General features: G+C 42.6%; 1 protein-coding gene, 1 long non-coding RNA gene and 1 other non-coding gene across 3 annotated transcripts; 1 reads left to right on the forward strand and 2 right to left on the reverse strand.

The window, feature by feature from the left end:
• Positions 1 to 858: 858 nt before the first annotated feature.
• On the reverse strand, positions 859 to 21,281 carry EIF5 (eukaryotic translation initiation factor 5). Its single transcript, XM_040256862.1, has 12 exons — positions 9,508 to 21,281; positions 9,164 to 9,373; positions 7,843 to 8,122; positions 7,650 to 7,731; positions 6,980 to 7,152; positions 6,601 to 6,712; positions 5,403 to 5,548; positions 4,985 to 5,143; positions 4,360 to 4,521; positions 3,934 to 4,098; positions 3,505 to 3,639; positions 859 to 3,122 (listed from the first exon to the last, which is right to left on the reverse strand). The coding sequence occupies exons 3-12, from the start codon at positions 7,912 to 7,914 to the stop codon at positions 3,033 to 3,035; spliced, it is 1,296 nt and encodes a 431-aa protein (XP_040112796.1). The 5' UTR covers positions 7,915 to 8,122; positions 9,164 to 9,373; positions 9,508 to 21,281; the 3' UTR covers positions 859 to 3,032.
• LOC120875752 lies at positions 5,923 to 6,048 on the reverse strand. Its single transcript, XR_005724055.1, has one exon. It is a non-coding gene; the product is annotated as a small nucleolar RNA SNORA28 (small nucleolar RNA).
• Positions 10,646 to 23,000, forward strand: LOC120875151. The gene is made up of 2 exons (XR_005723827.1): positions 10,646 to 10,728; positions 21,031 to 23,000. It is a non-coding gene; the product is annotated as an uncharacterized LOC120875151 (long non-coding RNA).
• Positions 23,001 to 23,441: the final 441 nt, after the last annotated feature.

The following is a 23,441-nucleotide window of genomic DNA, read 5'->3' on the forward strand; positions in this document are numbered from 1 at the left end:
TGCTATGCTGTTCCTGATACTGAGAGCACTCTGAAGCTTTGGAATGGTCAAGGTATAGCTGAAATTTGTACAACCACTGAAAATGACAACGCAGAAACTGGAAAAGCCGGCATTGGAGCTACTCTTGGAATATTGGCAGGTGAATACTAGCAATCAGAGTTCCTTGGATAAGGTTTGCCTGGTAACAAAAATTTAAACCCCTAAGAGTTTGGTTTCATCGAAAGTAAAATTTACTTAAAATTTAAGTAGATTCCAGCAGAATCTTGTTTGTGCTTTGACCATGTTATCTAAGCACTACAAGACACAGGAGCCAGACTAGTTGAGTGACCATGGGGTAATACATCTCTGATACCACAAAGATTCAGCTAACTCACAAAATGTAGAAGGCTCATCCACACCAGTACCCTTTTGTTGTTTTTCTCCACTCTTGGGAAGGCCAGCTTTTAAGTTATGTCCAGGTCAAAGGCTTAGTGCATTAACAGTGGGAAGCAATCCTAACACAGCTGAACGTAGAACACACTGGATTTCAGAGACTACTACTTCTCTCTCAAACCTTTAGGACCCCACATAGCACTCTGCAAGTTCATTAACCTCAGAGAATTTTAGAAACATTCCTTTCTTAACTAAAGAGAAATGCTATACCGTTATTTAACTATATACTTGATCCACCTAAAGTCACTAATCAACTAAGAAATCAGATGAAGGCAGACTTTTTCAGTTTCTAATAAATTTGAGATAAACATTAGGAACACAAGATCTAAGGAAAACCATTATAATTAGCAACACGTGTTTTCTGAGTAGGGACACAACAGCACAAAGAACATCCAACACAAATTTGAAGCAACAGCTACCAAAAGGGAGTTTTCAATTCTCCAACTTTATCAACAAAAATTCAGGTTAATATTAAAGCAGAGACAAAAATAATTTTAACATTGTTTTAATCAAATAACAGCTGTTTGAAACAGGAAATTTTAAGACAGTTAAATAGAGCAAAGTGAAAGACCACTCTATCAGGATAGCTGCTATGAATAAATTCCTTACTATGTGGATTTGAATCCCATTTTAAGTTTGGCACTAGACTGAACAGTGGTCTAAGCCAAAATTTTCTTTTTAGTGTTTTAGAAGCCCTGAACAAAATCCTTCAGATTTAAGGGAGGCAGGGGGGACGAGGAAAAGAGGGAAAAAACCCTTCTAGAACAGAACCTCATTAGCTTGATCATGGGTATCCTGAATCCAACTTGGTACTCCCCCAAATTTCAGAAAACGGCAAGAAATTTAACACCTAGGTAAGATGTGAATTTACAAAAGCCTCTTCTCTTTGGTGTGACAAAGCACATTCCCTCCACATAGACATAGGACTCTCCTTCAATCTCAACAAAATTTAAAAAAAAAAAAAAAAAAAGGCAGCTGGAGATCACTTTGTATCTCCCCAGTGAGAATGCCAGTGTTTTTCCTTAAAGTATCAAGCTAACAAGGTTTTATTATACCAGATTGTATAATTTCAATGTGAAAAAAAACTTAAATACATTTGTTAACATCCTGTAATCTATGAGATGGATCACAAAGAGATGAATGATAAGCCAGTGTTCCAAACAAAATTCACTCCATGCATTTGATTCCCACACTCTATTTTCTGTGTAAATCTGTACCTTCAAGACTTCTAAGATGTACTCATAGGCCCTTCTGTCAAGTGAGTTTAGATAAGCAAGTTGGGCAAGCAATTCCCAACAATTTTATTTCCAAATCTAAAGCCCAGGATGGGCTGGGTCAGGCCCTAGTTGCCATCACCAGTCTTCTTGGGCATCTCACTATATTCAGTATGAAATAAAAACACACCAAGTCTTACACCAAAATATAGGCTATGACTTAGAAACATGCTTTTAGCTTTTTTTTTTTTTTTAAATAACACATTTTTGGGGGGCTGTGGCAGGGAGTTTGAGACACAGTTAATTATTTTGGCAAAATAGCAACAAAACCCGAAAAAGCGTAAGTTATGTATCCAAATGCAAAAATAAAAAGAACCATAGTATCCAGGGAAAACTTCACACTGAACAAAAGATACAGTATGTCTAAATATTCTGAAACTGTAATTTGAATCAAGAGTAAATGCTGAGAAGTTACGCTCAGTTTTCGCTTGAGATTAATTGCATCTTTTCCTATTTCCCTCAAATAAAATCATAGCTTATTAGTATTTAATCACTCCCTATTTCCATTTTCTTTCAGTATAAAGCAACAGCTACATACACATAATAAAATGCTTTTATGTTTATGTAATAATTCCCCTGGCTCATCCAACGTGCAATGCATACGACTTCGAGACTGCAATTTGGGGCAAGTATAGACTTTTAAAAAAACAAACACAATTCAAGTTCCAAAACCTGCTCTTAAATTTATAGGACACTCAGGTCATTTTAGCTTCTTAGTAAGATAAAGGTGTTGCACTGTCATTTGATTATCTGTCCACCTTGGCACAGGAAGGATATACATTATCAGATGCCAATTTCAGGGACTAGAGATAAGAATTAAAAAGCACTATGTATTTCCTAATGACTGAGTAAGGTATTTATAAGTTTATGTTCACATTCTGCTAAAGGACCTCTTTAAGCCTCAGCACCTAATATCTAACAGGCTCCAACAATCCTATCAGATTAAATGATGGTGCAGCATTTTTAAAGGAGCCAATTATTTCAGCTTACTTAAGCCATTCAGAGTCAAAAATCTGAAGAATGACCAAAATCAAATCTTTATTTTTTAGAACTGTATAAATGTGATCCAAATGTGTCCACCACTAATTTTTCAAAAAGAAACATGCTATAAATAAGCAAACTACACCTGCTCACTGATATGTGTATGGACTCCCTAGATGTCTTGTTGGGTTTAAATACAGACCACTCACAGCAATCCGTTTTTAGTAGAAAAGTGTAGCATGACGTTAAGCCATTTTAGCTTCTGCACATTCATGTTTCACTTCTGGCCAACGATGCAAAAAGGTTCCCAGCACTGCACTGTTGAGCTAGGCTGCACCCACCCCTTTAAATGGCATCAATGTCAATGTCATCATCTTTGCTGTCAGACTTTACAGCTTCCACTTTCGGTACACTGGCAGTCTTTGAATACACCACCTGGTAAAACAGAAGGTTTTTCATTGTAAACTTTTATCCCAGTAAAACTGCTCATAAAAACAATAGTCAGTGGTCAACAAAGGAGAAAAACTACCTAGAAACAGCCATTTGTTCATGAAAAATTTTGAATTTATGTAAACACTAAGTTAACACTCTACATTTACAGATCCCTATATACTGAGGTGAAACAAACCCTCCCTGTGAGAACCCACACAGTATTTATTTGAAATCATGATGTCTGGGGGTAGGAGAGATTTCTAGCACCTTTTCTATTAATGTGATTCGCTTCCTAATTACATTTAATTTGCAGTCATCCAATATCGGCACTTTACAATTCTCACTTACCACTAACACGGTATTTAACAATTTCCCACGTGTTTACCTCAATATTCTCATCTTCATCATCATCTTCACCACCAGAAGATTCTTCCTCTGCTTCCTTCAACCATTTTATAAAAGGTTCCGCTTTAACACGAATCTCTTTGGCAAGTTCTTTTGACACATATTTCTTAGAGGTCTAAAAAACGTTTAGTAAAACTTTTAGTTCAAACAACTTAACAGTAACTTGAGTTATACATAATTGTCTATTCCCATCCTGAGGAGACTGGAACACATATTAATCTCTAACTCTCAACAGATTAAACGTAATCAGCAAAGAGCAAAAGATTTTCTTTGGTCATGACTAGAAGCTACCGTGGTTGGGATCACCCTACAGATTATACCAGTCAAGCAAGTAGAGCTTAGGTGTTAGAAAAGTTTTTCCACAAAAGCCCCAACCCTAATCTTTAGGAGCTCATCAATACATTCCCACCTTTTCCGACCAGCTAATGATGACCTCTTCCTCCAAAAGGTCTGCGTCGTACATCTCCTTCAAGATATGTGGGATCTTGGAAATGAGCTGAGGTTGATGCATTGCGACCACACACTCCAATCCATGAAGAAGGTACCGCTGAGCTTTTTTGTTGTTGTGACAAAACTGCAAATAGATATTCTTGGCGTTAACAAGCTTTCTTAGATGCAACAGCCCTATTACAGTAAGAAGTCAATGCTTAAAGATTTTTAATTTACTTCACACATATGGGACCACGTGTAGCACTTTCCAGATTCTCTCATGCTTGTTAAGTTAGGTTAGTTATTTCCATTTTTTCAGGATGATAGAATAAACGGGAGGTTGAAATGGTGTTTCCACAGTCACACATCTGCAAATCTCACTATGAACACAGAACAATTTGCTTACTCGTAAGAAATGGCGCCTGTATTTCTTAATTTGTTCTCTGATCTTCTCATTAAAAAGAACTTCAGTCAAAACAAGAGGGCCCATGGCTTTTACATCCAGTCTTTCTGCTTCAGCTACAATCTCTTTGTCAGATGAGTCAATAATACCTTCTTCTTTCTTTTTCTGCAAATAAAAGGAAGTTAAAAAAAAAAAAAGAAGCAATTCAGTGAGATGGACGCACATTTTGCACTGTCCCTGGGGCTTCCCTGGTAGCTCAGATAGTAAACAATCTGCCTGCAATGCAGGAGAACATGGGTTTGATCCCTGGGTTGGGAAGATCCTCTAGAGAAGCAAACGGTTACCCACTCAGGATTGGACAATTCCAGAGTCTGGAAGGCTGCAGTCCACGGAGTCGCAAAAGAGTTGCACACGACTGACTAAGCACAGCACCATAGTCACTGCTCTGATGAGCCTTTCCCTTACTTAACTGAAGATTCCAGAACTTCTAAATAATACACACTTGCCAAAAACAGTGCCTGGAACCACCCTCAAAAAATTTTTGAACAGCTTAAAGTAATAAATAAATATCTAGCAAAAGCTCAAGGCTGGGTAGAAGCTGACTTACTGATCAACAAAATGTTTTTACCTTCACAAAGTCAAACAGGATATTGACTCGCTCTTCAACAGTCCTTTCCAAATCATCGCTGAGGGTTAAAACCTTTGCATGGTCACTGATCTCATCCATTCTACGCCTTTGAGCTTCCTCTGTTGTATCCTCCCCCCAGTCGTCATCCTCTTCTTCTTCCTGTTTTTAATAACAAAAATGCTTGGCCAAGAGACCTTAAAGGTGTAAAAAAAAAAAAAAAAAAAAAAATCCAGATTTCTAGTGAAATTATCATTTTCTCACTAAATTTCTATTTACTTTTTATCAACCAATAAGAACCTGGAGCCCAATGTACTGGTACACTGTTCACAGAAAAGCAGTTTGTTTCTGCACACCTCAACCAAAGGTCACATTTTACACAATTTTAGTGCCCACCGCCCCCCTCAAACCTTGCACTCACCACAGCATGTGGAGGAGGACTGATTTCATTTGGTGGTGGTGGTGGTGGTGGTGTCTCACTGGTGGAAACGGAGCCATTTTCCTTGTCTTTGCCCTTTCTGTTTTTCTTTTCCTTTTCTTTTTTTCCTGTACTACTGTCACTATTCTCTACACGGATAAAAAGGAAAGTTTAGTACCATGAGTTATATTACACCTTACTGTCCACCGTTAACATTTAAAACCCTCCCCTCAGAAAACCACAGAAAATGCTACCTATTATTCTAAAAGGGTTCATAAATCAAATTCATCCACTGTGTTTCATAGGTAGGCAACTGAGTAAGAAAGAAAAGCCAGTAAATATCAGAGGTATTAGCTGTTTTAGTGAAATTAAGAGTTGGATGCCACATAGTGACTTAACCATGAAAAAAAAGACCACACAAGTACTTGAAAGTTAAAAGCTGGCACTCATGACCTCTCTTTCCACTCCTCATAAACTGATAAGCAAGGGTATTCTCAACTATGCTTCAGCCAAAAACTAGAACTGTGTTTAAGTCTATTTAACGGCTAGTCTCACAGAAAAGAGAACACCGGAATAGGTTAGACTTTTTTGCTATAGCAAGCTCAAATTGTGTCAGACAATTTTGATTATCTGCCACAGAGTGTTGCTTGCATGCTCTAAAGCCACTTTAGCATACTGAGCCAAGGCCCTCATGTACAAATTTGAGTATTCCAGAAGCAATCCAGGGGGTTGCAAAGAGTCCGACTCAACTTAGCAACTGAACAATTCCAGAAGTAGATCTTTACTATGACCCCATCACAATTTGTCCAATATTTCATACATCCTAAGGCGCCTTAAAAATTGAGGCTATGGTTGAGTTTAATGGTAGCCTGTACTTGACCTTTAATAGTACATACAACAGCAGGCTTATCAAACAGCTGACTTTTGAATGTAAGTTGAAACCACACAGATCCATTTACATGGAGTTTCCCCCCCCCAATAATTACATACTACAGTACTACACTATTCACTGTTGGTTGGTTGATCCTTGTACACACAAGGCTGACCTTATTGTTATAAGCAAACTTTCACCTGTACAGGTGTTCAAGGGTTAACCTTATTCTAAATAGCGGTATTCTATATAGCGGTAAAGACACTTCCACTGTTTGCAACAATCAGTCGCTTTATATTTAGGTTTTAGAAGTTCATCACAAGCACTTACCAGGTGGGTTTTTGAGAATGAATGTGCAGAGTTTATGATGTGTGTCAAGCATGCCTCGATAGCCACAGGCTTTACAAGAATTACCTATTGTTTGCTTCTTTGGATTGACATGCTGTCAAAAAAGGAAAAATATGTCACCCATTAATACATGATGAAAATTCAAAAACAAAGTGTGAAACTAACCATCAAAAGCCACCTAAACACCAGTTTAACATCAAAAGAATCTTTTTAAACATAAGGTCAGTATGGAAACATCTATAAAATTTGAGGTTTTGCAATTTATGTAAGTCTACTCTGCCTTCTTGGAAACATGATTTGGTGACATCACAGAAATAAATACAGTTTTTCTCCTACTGACAAGAACCTCAAAGGCACTCACCAGATCTGTTTCAGGATTCTCACACTCAGGACAGAGAACAAATTTTTTAATGAATCCATCCAACATGTCTTGCAGCTTATTCGCCTCATGAGATCCATTGACAATGTAACGGTCATTCTTAACATCAAACTGGGTCTGTGCTCCCAGCTCACAACCAAAATATTTGGTGGGATCTATTTGGGGAAAAAATTTTTAATTTATTACAATTAACTAACCTTTGGATGAGTGCTGAGTCACTCAAGTCATGCCCAACTTTTTTTGACCCCATGGACTGTACCTTACAAGGGTCTTCTTGAGAATACTAGAATACTAGGCAAGAATACTACAGTGGGTTGCCATTTCCTACTCTAGGACTCTTTGGCTACTCACTCTCATTTATAGAATTATCACTTTTTAATTTTAATTTTTTTTTACTTTATTTTACTTTATAATACTGTATTGGTTTTGCGATACATCAACATGAATCTATCACTCTTTTTAAATGGACAAGATTAAGAAAGTGTTGCCCTGGTAATTTTATATACTAACTAATGCTATCAATCAGTTTTAAATCCAAGTTTCCATTTAACTCAAAAGCTAACTCAATTCAAGCAACATTTGCAGACCAGAGAGCATCACAATTATGTCAATAAAATGCCTTCTCAGATTCCTTTCAAGAGGCATTACTTACACGTTGGAGGCCGATTAAGCGCTTTCGCTACGTCAACCATGTTGACTATAACTGTCTTGATTCCATTTCCTTTGCCCTCAACCTAAAGGAAGTAAAAAGTTTAATTTTGCATTGTCCACACTGGGAGAAGCAACCTTTAATAATCCATGAAAAAAGCTTAGGACTTGTTACTAAAATGAAGATTTAGTCTTACCTTGGCAATCAGACGGGGCATCTTGTAGCGATAGAACTGGTCTGACACGCTGCGGTTGACGTTGACAGACATTTTGGCTTATTAGTGACTTTATCAATAAGATGAAGAGATCTTTGATTGCAATTTTTTGGTATCCTCTGTCTGGAGAAGAAGGGATGACATAAACGACTGCAAGAGTTCTCGGTCTCTGACATGAAAAATTTTTCGCCGCTGAGGCTGTAAGCTTCTTGCTTGTATGCTATGTTTCCCCAATACAGGTGCCAGTGGCTGCGCAACAGCTCTGGAAGAGAAAACAAACCAACCCCCACGTTTAACAACTCCTGCAACGAAATCCCTCCCTGTCTGTCCTGTATAATTACGCCCACTTCCCCTACGTTAAAAACATGAGTTTATGTACAAAGAACAGCTACTAGTCTCACGTAACACGGGACACGTGTAGCAACAAAAAGCCTTCATTTTGACGAAGATGTGACTTTTTTTTTGGTCGACGCCTGACTGAAACAGGACAAATTATGCTGCATCAGCTTTTCATCAGACCAGTCATCACGCCGACGGCTGGCTTCCGTGGGTTGGCCGTATTTTAACCGAAGGACCAACCCAGACCTACCCCACCCCCCACCAACCCACACTGTGGTACCCACAAACTTCTCAGACACATCAACATCACTTCAAGACGGCAGGCTGTGGAGTTGATCTTCGAGGTCGAAGCCTTTGGCGGCGAGCGCTTACTTCGGAACCACACTTCCGTTAACTACGCCCGCGGAGCACGATGTTGCCCGACTGGCGCGCGGCGAGTGTGCACCCCTTCCCCTTCTCTAATGCAAACACCCGGCCGCCTCCGCGCCCGCCCCCAGCTGTCAGGGCTGACCCGGCGGCACCCGCCAGGCGGGCGCGGCGCCGGCGGCGACATCGCCAGCTTCCACGGCAGCTCCGCCATGTGCGCCGCCCGGGGCGCCCTCCGCGGACGCAGGGCCGCCGCTCCGCCGGGGGAAGCGAAACCGGCCGAGGGGCGGCCGGCCCCGCCCCGCCCCGCCGCGGCGATGACTCATAAATGCAGCAATTAGGCCTGAGTCAGCCCCGGGCGGCGGCGGGGCCGCGCGGCGCGCTCCCGGGAGGCCGCGGCGGGGGCGGAGAGGCGGGCGCGGCGAGGCGGGGACGCGGAGGCCGGCCCCGCCGCCCGCCCGAACTGCGCCACACACACACGCGCGCGCGCGCTCACAAACACACACTCACACGCGCGCGCGCGGGTCACGCGGCGCGCCGCCATCTTGTGCGGCCGCCATCTCCCCACCGGCCCGAGCCCGCCCGCTCGCCGACTCACCGTTTTCGTCAAATAAAGACATAAACCCAACGCTGCTCGCCCGGGACTGGGATGAAGTGAGGCGCGCGAACCCGAGTCCGAGGAGCGGCGGCGGAGGCGGCGGAGGCAGCGCAGCGAGCAGCGGCCGGGCCAGGCGCCGCCGAGCAGCGGGGAGGGGCTGTCCCAGCGACGTCCGGGGTCCACACCCTTCAGCGCCCGGGGCCTGGCGACCTGGCGCGGAGAGACGGCGCAGTGAGCTGCGGGCGTCGGGGCGCCTTCCCCGCCAGCCAGCGGCCCGCGGGGGTCGAGGGGGCGGGGAAGACGGGGGAGGGGGCGCGGGGCTACCGCCCCTCCACCGGACTCACCTCTGGAATGTTCTCGCTCTGACTGAACAACGCCGCCGCCGCGCTCAAGCTACCCTCGGCCCCAGCGCCCGCCCCCCGCGCCAAGCCGCACAGCCCATTGGCTGGCGGTTCGCCCGAGCTCGCTCGTCATTGGCCAGCATGCCGCGTCTGTCGCGTTTTTCCCCGCCCTTTCTGCTTCCTGAGGCTCCACTCACCGCCTCCGCCCGCCCCCAGCCCCGCGTTCCGGCTTCCTTCTCTCTCTCTCGCTCTCCCTTCCCCCGCTTTTCCCAGAGGCCTTCGCGGTCTCGCGAGAGTGGGCGGGCCTCGGCGGCGGAGGTCCGCCGCTACACTGTGCTTTGTCGGTCTGGGCGCCGGGGAAGATGGCGGTTGGTCCTCCCCCCTCCCCCGCTGGCTGCGTCGCGGCTCCTCAGGCCGCGTTCCCTCAGGTGTTCCCGAGGCGGGTGCGGGAACTCTCGGGGCTTCCTCTCTGTCCCTTTTCCGGTGATCCTCGTCCTCCAGTCTTGAGAAAGAAGTTGGCTTTCTTCCACAATTCCCTACGCCTGGGCAGAGGGCGAAGCCTGGAGGGTCTGGTTCTTCGTCCCACGTGCCGCCTTTTATCCTCCGAAGCTCAGGTGTGCGTGGTGGCGGCGATCGTGATTCAGCCGTCCGCCTCGCCCCTTCCCCGGCGCCCGGTCTGCAGGCCAAGCTTGACTGGTGTTTCTTGTCCACATGTTTTCTAAAGAGGAAAACACGAAAGTAATTCTTAACCCCTGGACCTCCTGGAAGTGATCTTGGCGGGGGGGCATGTCTCCATGTTCTCGTGCTCTACCAACACTGCTCAAAATAAGCCTCGCATCACCTCACCGTTCGTGGAATCATTCCCCACCCCCCCGCACCTAGCGTTTCCTAATTGTGACCTCCTTGCTGGGAAAGCAGAGACCAAAGTTGGTGTACTAATGAGGTTCCAGTTCCAGTGTATTCACTTGCAAATGATTCCAGTTTACCAAGAGCTTCTCAAATTTTAGTTTTGGTAATTACAGAAACATTCTCATTCTTTCAGATACTTTTATTTTGTGTAAAATTTCGGTTGCGACTGTAAAAATGCAGAGTCCACCTTGAAATGTGGAAACATACTTGATTATGATAGAGTAAGAGCCAAATAACCGAGCGGTTGGAGCAGTGTCCTGGGCAGCTGTGTGGTTTCCCGGATCTGGATGAAGTAGCAGTGTTGCTGAGGACAGGGTGAGTTGGATAAGGGGCTGACCTTTGATTTACACCATTCAAATTTGCAAGGTTAGGATTAAAAAATGTTGATTTTTAAAATCAAAGTTCAAGATTACTCTTGCAAGGTTTTATAAGCTTTATAAATCATTTAGAACCCGACAGGGTCAGTGGGAAGAATAAATAAAAGGGAGAGAATAAATAAAATGGATGATCCAGAATTGAGAGAAGTGATCTGTCCCTTGCTGCAGGGCCTTTTATTACAATCACAGGATGTATACTTTGGTACATAATTGTTAAACCAAATGCATAATGCTTTATGGATACCAGGATTCCGGTCACACAAACTGGAAAGATAGATCCAGACATGCTTCTCTGGTTCACGCTGAGGCATGACTTAGCAGTATTGAAACTTTGAGTTTTTGCATGACTGCACACAAATGACATTATTTTAGAAACTAGTTTATGAGCATGAAACTAGTCTGAGGCTAGAGGCCTGCTTCCTCAAGTTTTTTAATAACTAAATACAAAGTGATAACTTTTTGGATCATGTTTGATGGCCCCGTATTTAATTTCATTGAAGTTAGTACTAATTTTAATTTTTAGTACATGTGTTATTCGTTGTATCTAATCATGGACAATTTTTTAAAATCTCAAACATACCATTTGTTGAATGTTTTTCATAACCTAGAATTTTCTAAGTCCTTTGAATACACTATTTCACTTACTTCTTTGCCTCTGAGGAATCTTTATTCCCATTTTACAAATGAGCAAACTGAAGCTTACTGGAAAAAAGCAGCTTGCCCTAGATATATTAGTAAGTGGTAGAGCTAGAATCAGATCTCTCTGCTCCCAGGGTCTGTTCTCTTAACCATTACACCACACAGCCTTTCCAGACGAATATAGCCATAGAGAAATGTAGGGTGTGTGACCCGAGTCATGCGTGTGTGACCTCATTTAATTCTTTACCATTCACATGAGGAAGTGTTATGCCCATTTTACAGGTGAGCAAAGAGACTCAGGAAGATTGTTTCCTCAAGTCACCTGTCTAGTAACTAGTGCAGTGTTTGAACTCCAGCCTGACGCCAAGCCATTGCACAATTCCATCTCCTGTTTTCTGGGTCTCCGCCTCATTGGGCTGCGTTATTTACCCCATCCAGGCGCTCACAGTTTACTAAATAAGGGGACTTGGTGCGATGAAATCCCTGTCAAATGTGTGCCTGAAAATATGCATTTCAGGGAATGTCCTGGGCAGACATGATTAGCTACTGAAAAGGTAAATTATTAACTTGGCCTTATGATTGTTTAGTTATTGGTGTCTGTGAATCTGTTTGGCATGACTTAAGCAAGACCAAGTCTGTGTGCCCTGGGAACCTTGTGCTTCTGAGCTGAGGGCCACTGAAGGGATCAAGGCATTGCCCTCTGTGATGGGTCTCCCTCTAAGACATCCCTCTCTCGGCTCTCTCTACCCTCTAGCATACTTTTAAAGCTGTGCGTTGTTAGTGGCTTAAGCTCCTGTCTTCCCTCCTTGAGGATGGGCTACAGGGTTATGCATTATTCGGTTTCTAGCTCAAGTCTGTAAATGTATGCAGGCAGACATTCGAAGCTGCTGGAGGAAACAAGGTTATCTGGGGAGTACAGAGGTAGTGCGGGGCGTTGGCTATGTTGAGGGCTAGCGTCCTAAGCCATGTTAATCTAATGCACCCATGTCAGCAAACATTCCTGGATTACTAGGCAGAGAGGATGCAGGCCCTGCCTACATCTCAGGCCCTGCCAAGGGAGACCACATGTCAACAAGTAGGGGTTCATACCTTCCTGGTGGATACCCAAGTGAAGCTTACTCCGCTCCGTGGATTCACCGACCCCCTGGGCAAGGATGGCTCCCTGCCTTTGTGACTGGCCCCACTGCCACCCCAACCCTCTGGCATTCACGGCACTTTATTCTGGTTGCCTGTTCACTAGTCCCTCTTCTTCCTTAGGGTAAGTAACTTGTAGACAGGACAGTTATCCTTGAGGAGAAACAAGGGATCTGAGCTTTGGCAGAGGACTAGGGACCTTCAGGTGGGGAAGAGGACAGGTACCTCTGAGGGAAAGAGGAGGTATCCAGGCCAGGTGTCACTGGAGACTGATAATCCGACCAGAGTCTATCCTGTGTCACTTCTGGGAAGAAAAGGAAAAGTGCAGAGTGGCATCGAGTCATAGATGATGGGGAAATACGGGTGACTTGGAGGGCAGGCCCTGCCCTTAGACTGGTTGTTCCAGTCACACACAACATCTCCGGATGGGACAGTGACCACACTGGTGGATTCTGGTCACCTCGGCTTCTTTCTTCAGGGACGCAAGGTGTGTGTGTACGGAACTGGACCTCCTCAGAGATTTTGGTGGCAGTGGGCACAGCACTTGCTCACGGGGTGCCCTGCAGCTGGCTCTCCTGCTGAGACTCTCGATTCCCATTCTGCTTCCTGACAGCCACTTGCAAACCTTTGTGAGAAAACATATGTCTTTAAAAAATGTTTATTTTTTGGTTGTACTGGGTCTTAGTTGTGGCATGTAGGATCTAGTTCCTTAACCAGCAATTGAACCTAGACCCCCCTGCATTGGGAGCTCAGAGTCTTAGCCACTAGACCACCAGAGAAGTTCCAGTGAGAAACATCTTTACATGTTCCTGTTGCTGCCACACACTGCCTCTCTAGCTGGGAGTCGAGTTGGGAACAGTTTATCCACGAGCCAGCCAGTGAGCCCCCTGATTGCTGACAGGCTGTGGCCTAGGCCTTGGATTCAAGCCCTAGACCCACGCCCAGGGAAGCACATTCTTTGCTGAGTCAGCTGCCACTTGCAGTAGGCTTGACACTTAGGACTAGTTTTTGAGAGCAAACATCTGTGCTTACCTTCTGGGCTCTGTATTTCTTGAAGGGTTCTTATGCTGCTTACCTGTGCATGGCCTGTTTTCCTTAAGACCGTGGTTCCCAAGTAAGGGTAAGCTTTAGAATCCTAGGAGAGCTCAGAAAAACAGATCCCTGGGCTCTCCTCAGACTGGGATTTAGTAGGTGTTGGGTGGGCCCGGAGTTTAGATTTTGACCAGATTCTCAGGTGCTGTGGGAGCTGCTGGCCTCCGGAAACATGTTACCTTAGAGCCACAGGATCATGTGACTTTGGAGCCTGGGTCTCTCTTCCCCCCACACCAGAGTCCCAGTAGCTTTCTTCTGAGATAGTCCATGTGTCCTAATTCAGGCAGTCTATCTGAGAATCAAAATAAAGAGCAAAACTGATGCCCCATGATTGCACTGCAGCGGTGGTCACCTGGCCTAATGGTGGAGTTGTGAGACTGGCTGTCAGAGACTTTGCCTTATACTGACCGCACCCATTAGAGTTAGGCTAACAGTTCTGATGAGGCTGTGTTGCTGCTGAAGCCCTATCGCCTGCATTCTCTCATTGGCATCCTGACACCTTGGGGTGGTGGCAAGCATGCACGGTACCCCCTCCTCGTGAATGAGAGAGGATTCACCTTGTTCTTGGGATCAGGTGTCCTGACTCCCAGCTTTAGGGCTTTTCCCGTGTGGTAGAGACTACTTACCCTGCTTGGCGCGTCCAGATTTGCGCAGTTGACTTCTCCTTTAGTCGGATTCCAGTGGCTCTAGTGCTGTGTTCTTTAGAGGAGGTGGGATCTATGAGTTGATAACATTTTCTTTATGCCACTCATTTTTCTTTATTTTTTTTTACTATATGAAAAATTTTAATTCTGTTCAGTAAAAGTCACCCTACACAAAATGAACAAAGAAAAACAATGGACTTTTGCAGATTTTAATACATGTACATGCAGACAAAAGAGATAGGAAGGGACTTTCAAAACATAAAGAATCTTCTACAAATCAATAAAAAAAAAAACCAACCAAATTGAAAAATGAACTAGAGAATACCAACAGCAGATTCACAGAAGAAGAAATCTAAATGGTTAATAAAAATAGAAAATAAACAGTCTTACTAAAGTGGAGCACCCACTTTGCCCGTCTGTCAGCAGAATTGTAAAGTCTGGCTTTGTCAGAGTCTGGAAAAGTGCAAACTACTTTTTTTTCAGGGAAGCATTTTTATTAATACTTCTTGAAGATGGTATTAATTGTCTCTGACTACAGCTTGAAAAGTGCAAATGACTATAAACCATCAATAGTTTTATAAATTTAATGAACAACATTGGAGATTACTCTGGCAATGACTACTGCAGTTCAAAAATTCCACTTCTAGGTATACTAGAAATACAAGGCAAATGTTCACTGCATCATTGTTTCTAAAATTAAAAATGTTCTAAAATATCCATCGATACAGTATAGGATAATTGAGGTATATGTACATAATGAAGTACTCCATGGCAGTTAATTTACATAATATGAATAGGCCTAAATTTCTCAAAAATTGTAGAATAAAAAGCAAGTTATTACATATGCAAAACATTATATGATATATAATGTCTAATTTAAATATAACACAGGTATGTAAAGAGTAAAGGTAACATCTATGATTGTGGTAGCCCTTGAGATTAAGAAAAAAGATAACAATATTGTTACATACTAAAGAAAGATTCAACCGAATCTGTATTGTCTGTGTTTCTTTCATGAGTAATGGAAAAGATCTGGAACAAAGACTACAGGATATTGAAATACGTTAGTTCTATATGCGGATACATTGATGTTTAATGTATCATTCTCTGTAGTTTTCAATATTTTAAAAATATTTGATTCTATTGGGCAAGTACTTATTAGGTACCAGTTGCATACTGAGTACAGGGCTAAGCAAAGAAAAATAAAAAGAGAAAAGGTAGTGATAAAAGAAATGTTCACGTATTGAGGTATGGGAAGTCATTCTGGCTTATACATGTTAAACTTTGAGTTTTATACTGACTAGAACAGCCTGTATGTGGCCTATCAAACATACATACATTGTACATCTGCTTTAATTATTAAAGAAAAGGGCATACTGACCAGAAGTAAATAATGCCCTTGTTAAAAATAAAGATTAAATGCCTCCCTTTCGGGGACATCCTCCTTTGATAATTAGACTCCCTCCCCAGGTGCCAAGGCCACGCTGACTCACTGGGTATGTACCAGTTTGATTTTTGAAACCTTGAGGGATTATATTCTTGTGTGATATTCTTTGCTCCGACCAGACATAAAACTGTGCTGAAAACCGTGTTTCTCCTGAGCAGCTTCTCAGAGTAATCAGAATAGTCCTCAGTTTGGCTCAAACGAAACACTTTTCTCTACCTATTATAAGTTGTTTATTGATTGTTTTTGTCAAAGTTACTTGGCATAGTTGGCAGGATATCAGAAAAACCCACATAATGTCACCCAGACTCTGCTTTGAACCAGCAGTTGGTACCAAGCCTGGGCCTCTTGCACCCCTGCTGCTTCTCAGTACCCTTCAGGTGGTTCTGTAAGTTGTTCCTGATATCTGGGTTTCTTTGTATTTTTTCTTTGCTCATGCCATGCAGCACGCACGTGTCCAACTCCTGGCGACCCCATGGTCTATAGCCTGCCAGGCTCCTCTGTCCATGGAATTTTCCAGGCAAGAATACTGGAGGGAGTGGCCATTTCCTACTCCAGGGGATTTTCCTGTATTTCAACCTGTATCTCTTGTGTCTCCTGTCATGGCAGGGAGATTCTTTACCACTGAGCCACTTCGGAAGCCCTTAAGACTTGCACTTTATAACAAAATGAATCTAAACAAAAGGGGGAGTGCTTCCTTCATGGTCCAGTGGCTAAGACTCTGCTCCCAATGCAGTAGGCCCAGGCTTGATCCTTGGTCAGGGAACTAGATCTCACATGCTGCCACCAACACCTGGAGCAACCAAATAGGTCAATAAGTATTTTTAAAAGGGGGAAATTGTGTTTCTAAAGCTTAGCAGCAGCCAGGCAGGCAATCATCCATTGGAACTCTGGCTGGCTTCTACAATTTGTATGGAAAGAATACTTACAAGTACTTTCCTAACCCTAACTAGCCAGGATAAAGCTTTTTTGACATTCCAGAACTGATTTTTGCATGCACGACTAAAGAAAGCTGGCTTGATAAAACATCTGTTCAAAATTCTGACCCTGAGAGAACAGAAGTACTCCCAGGAGAAAACAAAACTGTAACTCTTATCATGTCCTTGAAATGCAAACACAGCAGCATCGCCTGAGACTATAGTGTTAGCTCGATGAGTAGAAGCTAAAACCAAAGGGGGAAAAAAGCCGGGGGAGGCTTCTTCTCTTTTTAAAAAATTAATTAATTTTTGGCTGCATTGGGTCTTCATTGCTGTGTGTGCGCTTTCTCTAGTTGTGCCCGGGGCTCCGCTTCGCAGCGCTGCGTGGGCTCCTCACTGCAGTGGTTTCCTGTTGCGGAACGCAGGCGCTCAGGCGCTCAGGTGCATGCGCTTAGCAGTCGCGGTGCGTGGGCTTAGTTGCCCTGCGGCATGTGGAATCTTCCCAGATCAGGGACTGAACCTATGTCCCCTGCATTCCCACCAGGGAAGTCCTGAAGAACTTTTAAAATTCAAGTAGGAAAACTGTGAGATCTCCGTGTCTATCTAGATGTATGTATGTCTCTGTGTATGTTATGAATGTGATGTTTCTACCTCTGGATGATATCATCAATATGAATTTGTAAAAGAGCTTTATTTGATTGACTTAAAAGTGACCTCTTACACTGTGCTTAGTTGCTCAGTTGTGTCCAGCTCTCTGCGACCTCATGGGCTGTATGTAGCCTGCCAGGCTCCTCTGTCCATGATATTCTCCAGGCAAGAATACAGGAGTGGGTTGCCATTCCCTTCTCCAGGGGATCTTCCCGACTCAGGGATCAAACCTGGATCTCCTTCATTGCAGGCAGATTCTTTGCCATCTAAGCCACCAGGGAAGCCCAAGCTCTTACATTACTCAGCCATAAAAAATTTAATAATGCCATTTGCAGCAACACGAATGGACCTAGAGATTAGCATATTAAGTGAAATAAGTCAGATAAAGACAAATATCATGTAATATCACTTATATGTGGAATCCAGAAAAAACAACACAAATGAACTTATTTACAGGACTGAAACAGATTCATAGACATCGAGAACAAACTTTGGTACCAAAGGGGAAATGGGGGAGGGATAACTTAGGAGTTTGGGATTAGCAGACACACACTGCTGTATATAAAACAGATAAGCAACAAGGTCCTGTTGTATAGCACATGAAACTATATTCAATATTTTATAATAAACCATAATGGAAAATAATCTGAAAAGAATATATACTGTATCTATAGCTATATACCTATATCTCTCTATATATGTATGTATCTTTGAATCACTTTCCTGTATACCGAAACTAACACAATATTGTAAATCTATAATACTTCAATTTTTAAAAAGTAAGTACTTGCAAATCAAATATTTCTAAATGTAGCATAAAAGTAATCCAAATGCTTAAAGGATCATGTGATCCAGGATTAATGAAGATTAATCTTTAATAAATGGAAACAAGTTTAAGTTGTGGGTTTGATTAGTACAAACATGTCTTTAGGGTCATCAGCATTAAGTATAATACCTTTTCTTGTTCGCCTGGAGGAGGGCACAGCAACCCACTTCAGTATTCTTGCTTGGAGAATTCCATGGGCAGAGGAGCCTGGCAGGCTACAGTCCATAGGGTCTCAAAGATTTGGATACGACTAAAGCGACTTGGCACAAGTTTGCTGAAAGTCAATAAGTTCATGTTATCTATGTCACAAAATTTCTCAGCAAGAAAATTAACTTGGTGTGATGATATTTTCATAAGTAATGAAGTACAGATAAATGAGATAAAAGTTTTAGGTGAACTCTTAAAGAATGATTATGTTTTATGGTATGTCTAAATGCAGTTTTTCTCCAGATTTTTGGTAATTTGAAACTCCAGAGTTTTGTTAAATTAGGATAGATGATGGGAATTTTTTTTGATATCCGGATCATTTCCAATTAAGATAAAAATACCGAAACCTTCTTTGCTAAGCATGTCTAAATGTACCTACTTTGTTGTCTTACAAGAGAAAAAAACTAAAGATATTCAGGTTTATTAGACACGTCTTGCACCACATTAAAGGGAAATTATGCTATGAGGAAAAGGTATGTTTTTAAAGGTTATGGAGTATATTCTTAGGTTTGCTAATCAGGAAATACTGACTGGTATGACAGTCAATTACTTGCTTCCTGATTTTCACTAAAGTTTTTTAAGGTTTAAAAATTATAATCTATGTAAGTAAAGATACTAAAATAATAAAGTAAGCATTTCACTTATAAAAAAGTAGGCCATCTAATGTTGACAGAAAATATAAAAAATGAAATATCTTTGTTTAGGAGAAAAAAAGGAGTATAATTTTGTCCTAGAATGAGTTGTTTCTGGATGGGAAAAAAGGACAAATAAATAATGAATACAAGCAGTGATGTAAGGTTATAGAAAAGAAAACTTGAGAATTTTGTATGTGGTCAGAATTGATTAAAATTAGATTGCATTTAATTAGGTAAATAAAATTTGTTATTAAAGGTAAGCTGAAGCAAGACTGGATTTGGTTTTCTCTCTGTTGAGAAAGAGTACCACTCTTGATAACAGATTGTGTGAATTTCCTGGCCTTACATGATCTATACCTGCTTTTGAAATCTCTGTCACTTTGCTTAAGTAAATAAGTATTGTTTCACAGTAACCTATGATCCTATTTGATCAAGTGTTTTGAGGCTTTCTGATGTTTTTGACAAACTTCTAGAATATCAAATTCTAATTAAAGTTCTTTTGACCTCCAGCTAACTTTGAGGTGCTTCATAGGGCCCCTGAGTCATCTCAGAAAAATATTTAACCAAGCTTATTTGGTAGATTAAATTATGTAGGAAGCACTGTCAAATAAGATGTAACATTAAGCTTTCTTTATGTTATGTCTATGTAAGTATATGTTTTATAAGTGTTTTAGAAATTACATGAAATTCCTGGAAATCATACATGTTCTGACATAAAATGTTAGCTGTCATGAAAATTGAGGCTCCCGTTAAAGAACTGAACCCGAGCATCTGGGAAATGCCCTTGCTGACTTTCATGCCAAGGCAATGACAACTGACCATAGCAATGATGGCACATGTGGATAAAGTCCGTCCTGCTTCTGCAGAACAGTAACCCCTCATTGTCAGACTTCTGCCATCCTGAGGTCCTTAGAACAGTCTGCTCCTAAATCAGAGAAATTAGACAGTAAACGATAGCTGTGAGTTGAGCAGTTGGGGCTTTGGGAAACCCAAAACGGCTGCTTGGCTCCTCCTGGCTCCCTGGCAAACACTGCTTTTCATTTGGTGGGTTTAAAAGCCTTCCTTTGCTGCAAGGCTAATGCCCTCACAGAGATGAATAAGCTGATAGAAATTGTGTTTTCCACTTAGGGTTATGCTTTCCACAATCTCCAGTGATCAAGGCACCCACTTTATTGGGCAAATCATACTAATCTTAACAAAAACCTCACAAACTTCTTAAAATTATCACTGTGTCTGTGCTCCTCAGTGATCAGGCAAAGTCAAAACAGTAATGGAGAAAGTGGACTCAAGTGGAACAAAAATTAATTACCTTGGATTAAATGAACTGATAAATATGAAATATAAATAAAATTTTTGTGAATTTTTGTCTGAAATCTTACTAAATTTTAATCTTCCAGATAAGGGAATCTTTCACTTTAAGCTAATTATGACTTACAGCAATTTGGTAAATTGCACATTTGTAAACAGATATGAGGGTTTCCCAGGTAGCTTAGTGGTAAAGAACCTGCCTGAAATGCAGAAGACACAGGTTTGATCCCTGGGTTGGGAAGATTCACTGGAGAAGGAAATGGCAACCCACTCCAGTATTCTTGCCTGGGAAATCCCATGGACAGAGGAGACGGGTGGTCTACAGCCCATGGGGTCGCAAAAGAACCAGGCATGATTTAGTGACTAAACACACACAGATTGGAAGCATTTATCTTTTCTCTCTACCTGTTGTTCCGTTGCTAAGTCGTGCACTAGACTTGGTCTATAGAGAGGGCAGCAGATTGAACAACCATGACTGCATTCTGTTTGCTGTGTGCTAAGTCGCTCAGTCGTGTCTGACTCTGTGCGACTCTATGGACTGAAGCCCGCCAGGCTCCTCTGTCCATGGGATTCTTCAGGCAAGAATACTGGAGTGGGTTGCCATGTCCTCAACCAGGAGATCTTCCTGACCCAGGGATCGAACCCAAGTCTCTGCGTCTCCTGCACTGGTGGGTGGGTTCTCTACCACTAGCGCCATCTAGAAAGACTGACTGCCTTCTATTGATGGATTATCTTCTTCCTTCTAGGAATGACTTACAAGAAACTCCCATTGACAATGCTGGTCTGATTTGGTTTACTGATGGGTCCTACTTAAAAGATGAACGAGGATATTACCGAGATGTAAATATAGTAATGTCCAACATGGACATAACTGAAAACTCTTGTTTACCAGAAATGAGGTCAGTAAAATCAGCTGAATTAACTGCTTTAATTCAAGCTTGTCAACTAGCTAAAGACCAGATAGCAACTATTTATACTGATAGTTCTCGTACATTTGGAGTGGCCCGTGACTTTGGGATATTATGGCAACAATGAGTTTTTTTTACCTCTTCGGGACAACCTACCAAAAAAAAAAAAGGTAAACGAGGGCTTCCCTGGTGGCTCAGTGGTAAAGAATCCGCCCGCCAGTGCAGGGGACATTGTTCGATCCCTGATCTGGGAAGATTGCACTTGCCGCGGGGCAGCTAAGCCCGTGCACCAGCACTGTGAGCCGGGAGCCGCGTCTGCTGAGCCCACGGGCCACAGCCCCTGAAGCCTGCACGCCCTGGAGCCCGTGCTCTGCAACAAGAAAAGCCACCACAATGAGAAGCCCTTGCGCTGCTACCAGAGAGCAGCCCCACTCGCCACAACTAGAGAAAAGCCTGCGCTGCAAGGAGGCCCCAGCAGAGCCGTCATTCGATCAATCAACGATGGGAAACAGCTTGCAAAGTTATTAAAGCCATACAATTACCAGAAGAGTCACCACCTGTTAAAGCCCCAGGACGTTGGAAATCGAAGGCAGTGGAAGCTAAAGGAAATCAGCTTGCTGGTACCGCCACCAACAGCAAGCCGCTCTAAATAATCATTCTGTCCGGCGCTGAGAACGTCCACCACTCTCTGTCAACCCTGCTCACTCAGTGCAGGATTTCCTTCTGCAAGCTCAAGAAACTGCCACTGAAGAACAGAAACAGATGTCATAATAAAAAAGGGGAAGTTTTTTAACCCTGTCACACAAATATGGTTTGGACCTCAGAGGAAACCTGTTGTGCCTGCTGGAGCCCAACTGCCATGGCTCCAATATATACGTTCTTTTACTCGCTGGGCGCCTGAGAAAACGGTTCTGTGGGGAAAACAATATGTTTAGAAGCGTTTTCCCCACAACTGGTTCATAGTGTATGCTTGTTGTAATGTATGTCCTACGTATAATCCAGGAAAGTCACTCTGTGGGTCACAGGACCACTTTCCCCTTCCTAAGGGACCCTTTGACGTATGGCAGTTGGATTTTGTCCAGCTGCCGCCATCTCAAGGAAATAAATATATGTTCATAATGATCTTCATGTTTTCACACTGGCTTGAAGCTTTTCCATGCAGGAGAGCAATGGCTTTAACAGTAGGTAAATTGCTATTCAGTTCAGTTCAGTTGAGTCACTCAGTTGTGTCTGACTCTGCGACCCCATGGACTGCAGCATGCCAGGCCTCCCTGTCCATCACGAACTCTTGGAGTTTACCCAAATTCATGTCCATTGAGTCAGCGATGCCAGCTAACCATCTCATCCTCTGTCATCCCCTTCTCCTCCCACCTACAGTCTTTCCCACCATCAGGGTCTTTTCAAATGAGTCAGCTCTTCGCAGCAGGTGGCCAAAGTATTGGAGTTTCAGCTTCAACATTAGTCCTTCCAATGAACACCCAGGACTGATCTCCTTTAGGATGGACTGGTTGGATCTCCTTGCAGTCCAAGGGACTCTGAAGAGTCTTCTCCAACACCACAGTTCAAAAGCATCAATTCTTCTGCGCTCAGCTTTCTTTATTGTCCAACTCTCACATCCATACATGACCACTGGAAAAACCATAGCCTTGAACAGACAGACCTTTGTTGGCAAAGTAATGTCTCTGCTTTTTAATATGCTGTCATAGGAAAGATAATAATTCCTATCTGGGGAAGTCCTTCTGAATTATACAGTGATTGGGAAACTCATTTTATTGCACAAATAATTAAATCTATATGTGACATTTGACCAATTATGTGGCATTTTCACTGTGCATATCTTCAGCATTGGTAGAAAGGACTAGTGGAGCTATCAAAATGCAATTGGCAAAACTTTTAGAAACATTTCATCTCTCATGGCCAAAAGCTCCTCTGCTAGTGCCTCTTGACCTTAGATCTATGCCTTTTGGTAAGCATGGGCCATCTCCTTTTGAAAGAATTAACAGGATGGCCTGTGATTAAATGAGGGAGTATATGGACCAACCTTACTCCAGGGAGATATATTACATTATTGTCAGGGCCTTATTAAAACACATAAGGAAAATGAAAAATTAGTAGCTAACCCCTTTCACTGTGAGCTCTTGGAAGATGAAATCCTTAAAGATCATGGATTATAATCTAGAGATTTTGTTTATTGGAAAAGACATAAAGATCTGTTGCGGCAACATCAGAAAGGATCTTATCAGTTATTA

The sequence above is a fragment of the Oryx dammah genome, unplaced genomic scaffold, assembly GCF_014754425.2.
Source record: "Oryx dammah isolate SB20612 unplaced genomic scaffold, SCBI_Odam_1.1 HiC_scaffold_16, whole genome shotgun sequence".
NCBI classification, from domain to species: domain Eukaryota; kingdom Metazoa; phylum Chordata; class Mammalia; order Artiodactyla; family Bovidae; genus Oryx; species Oryx dammah.

Coding starts and splice junctions, on each gene's coding strand:
- EIF5 (XM_040256862.1), bottom strand. CDS start 7,914: ATGTCTGTCAACGTCAACCGCAGCGTGTCAGACCAGTTCTATCGCTAC. Junction 7,153..7,649: donor GCTTAATCGGCCTCCAACGT/GTAAGTAATGCC, acceptor TTCCCCAAATAG/ATCCCACCAAATATTTTGGT. Junction 3,640..3,933: donor TCATTAGCTGGTCGGAAAAG/GTGGGAATGTAT, acceptor AACGTTTTTTAG/ACCTCTAAGAAATATGTGTC.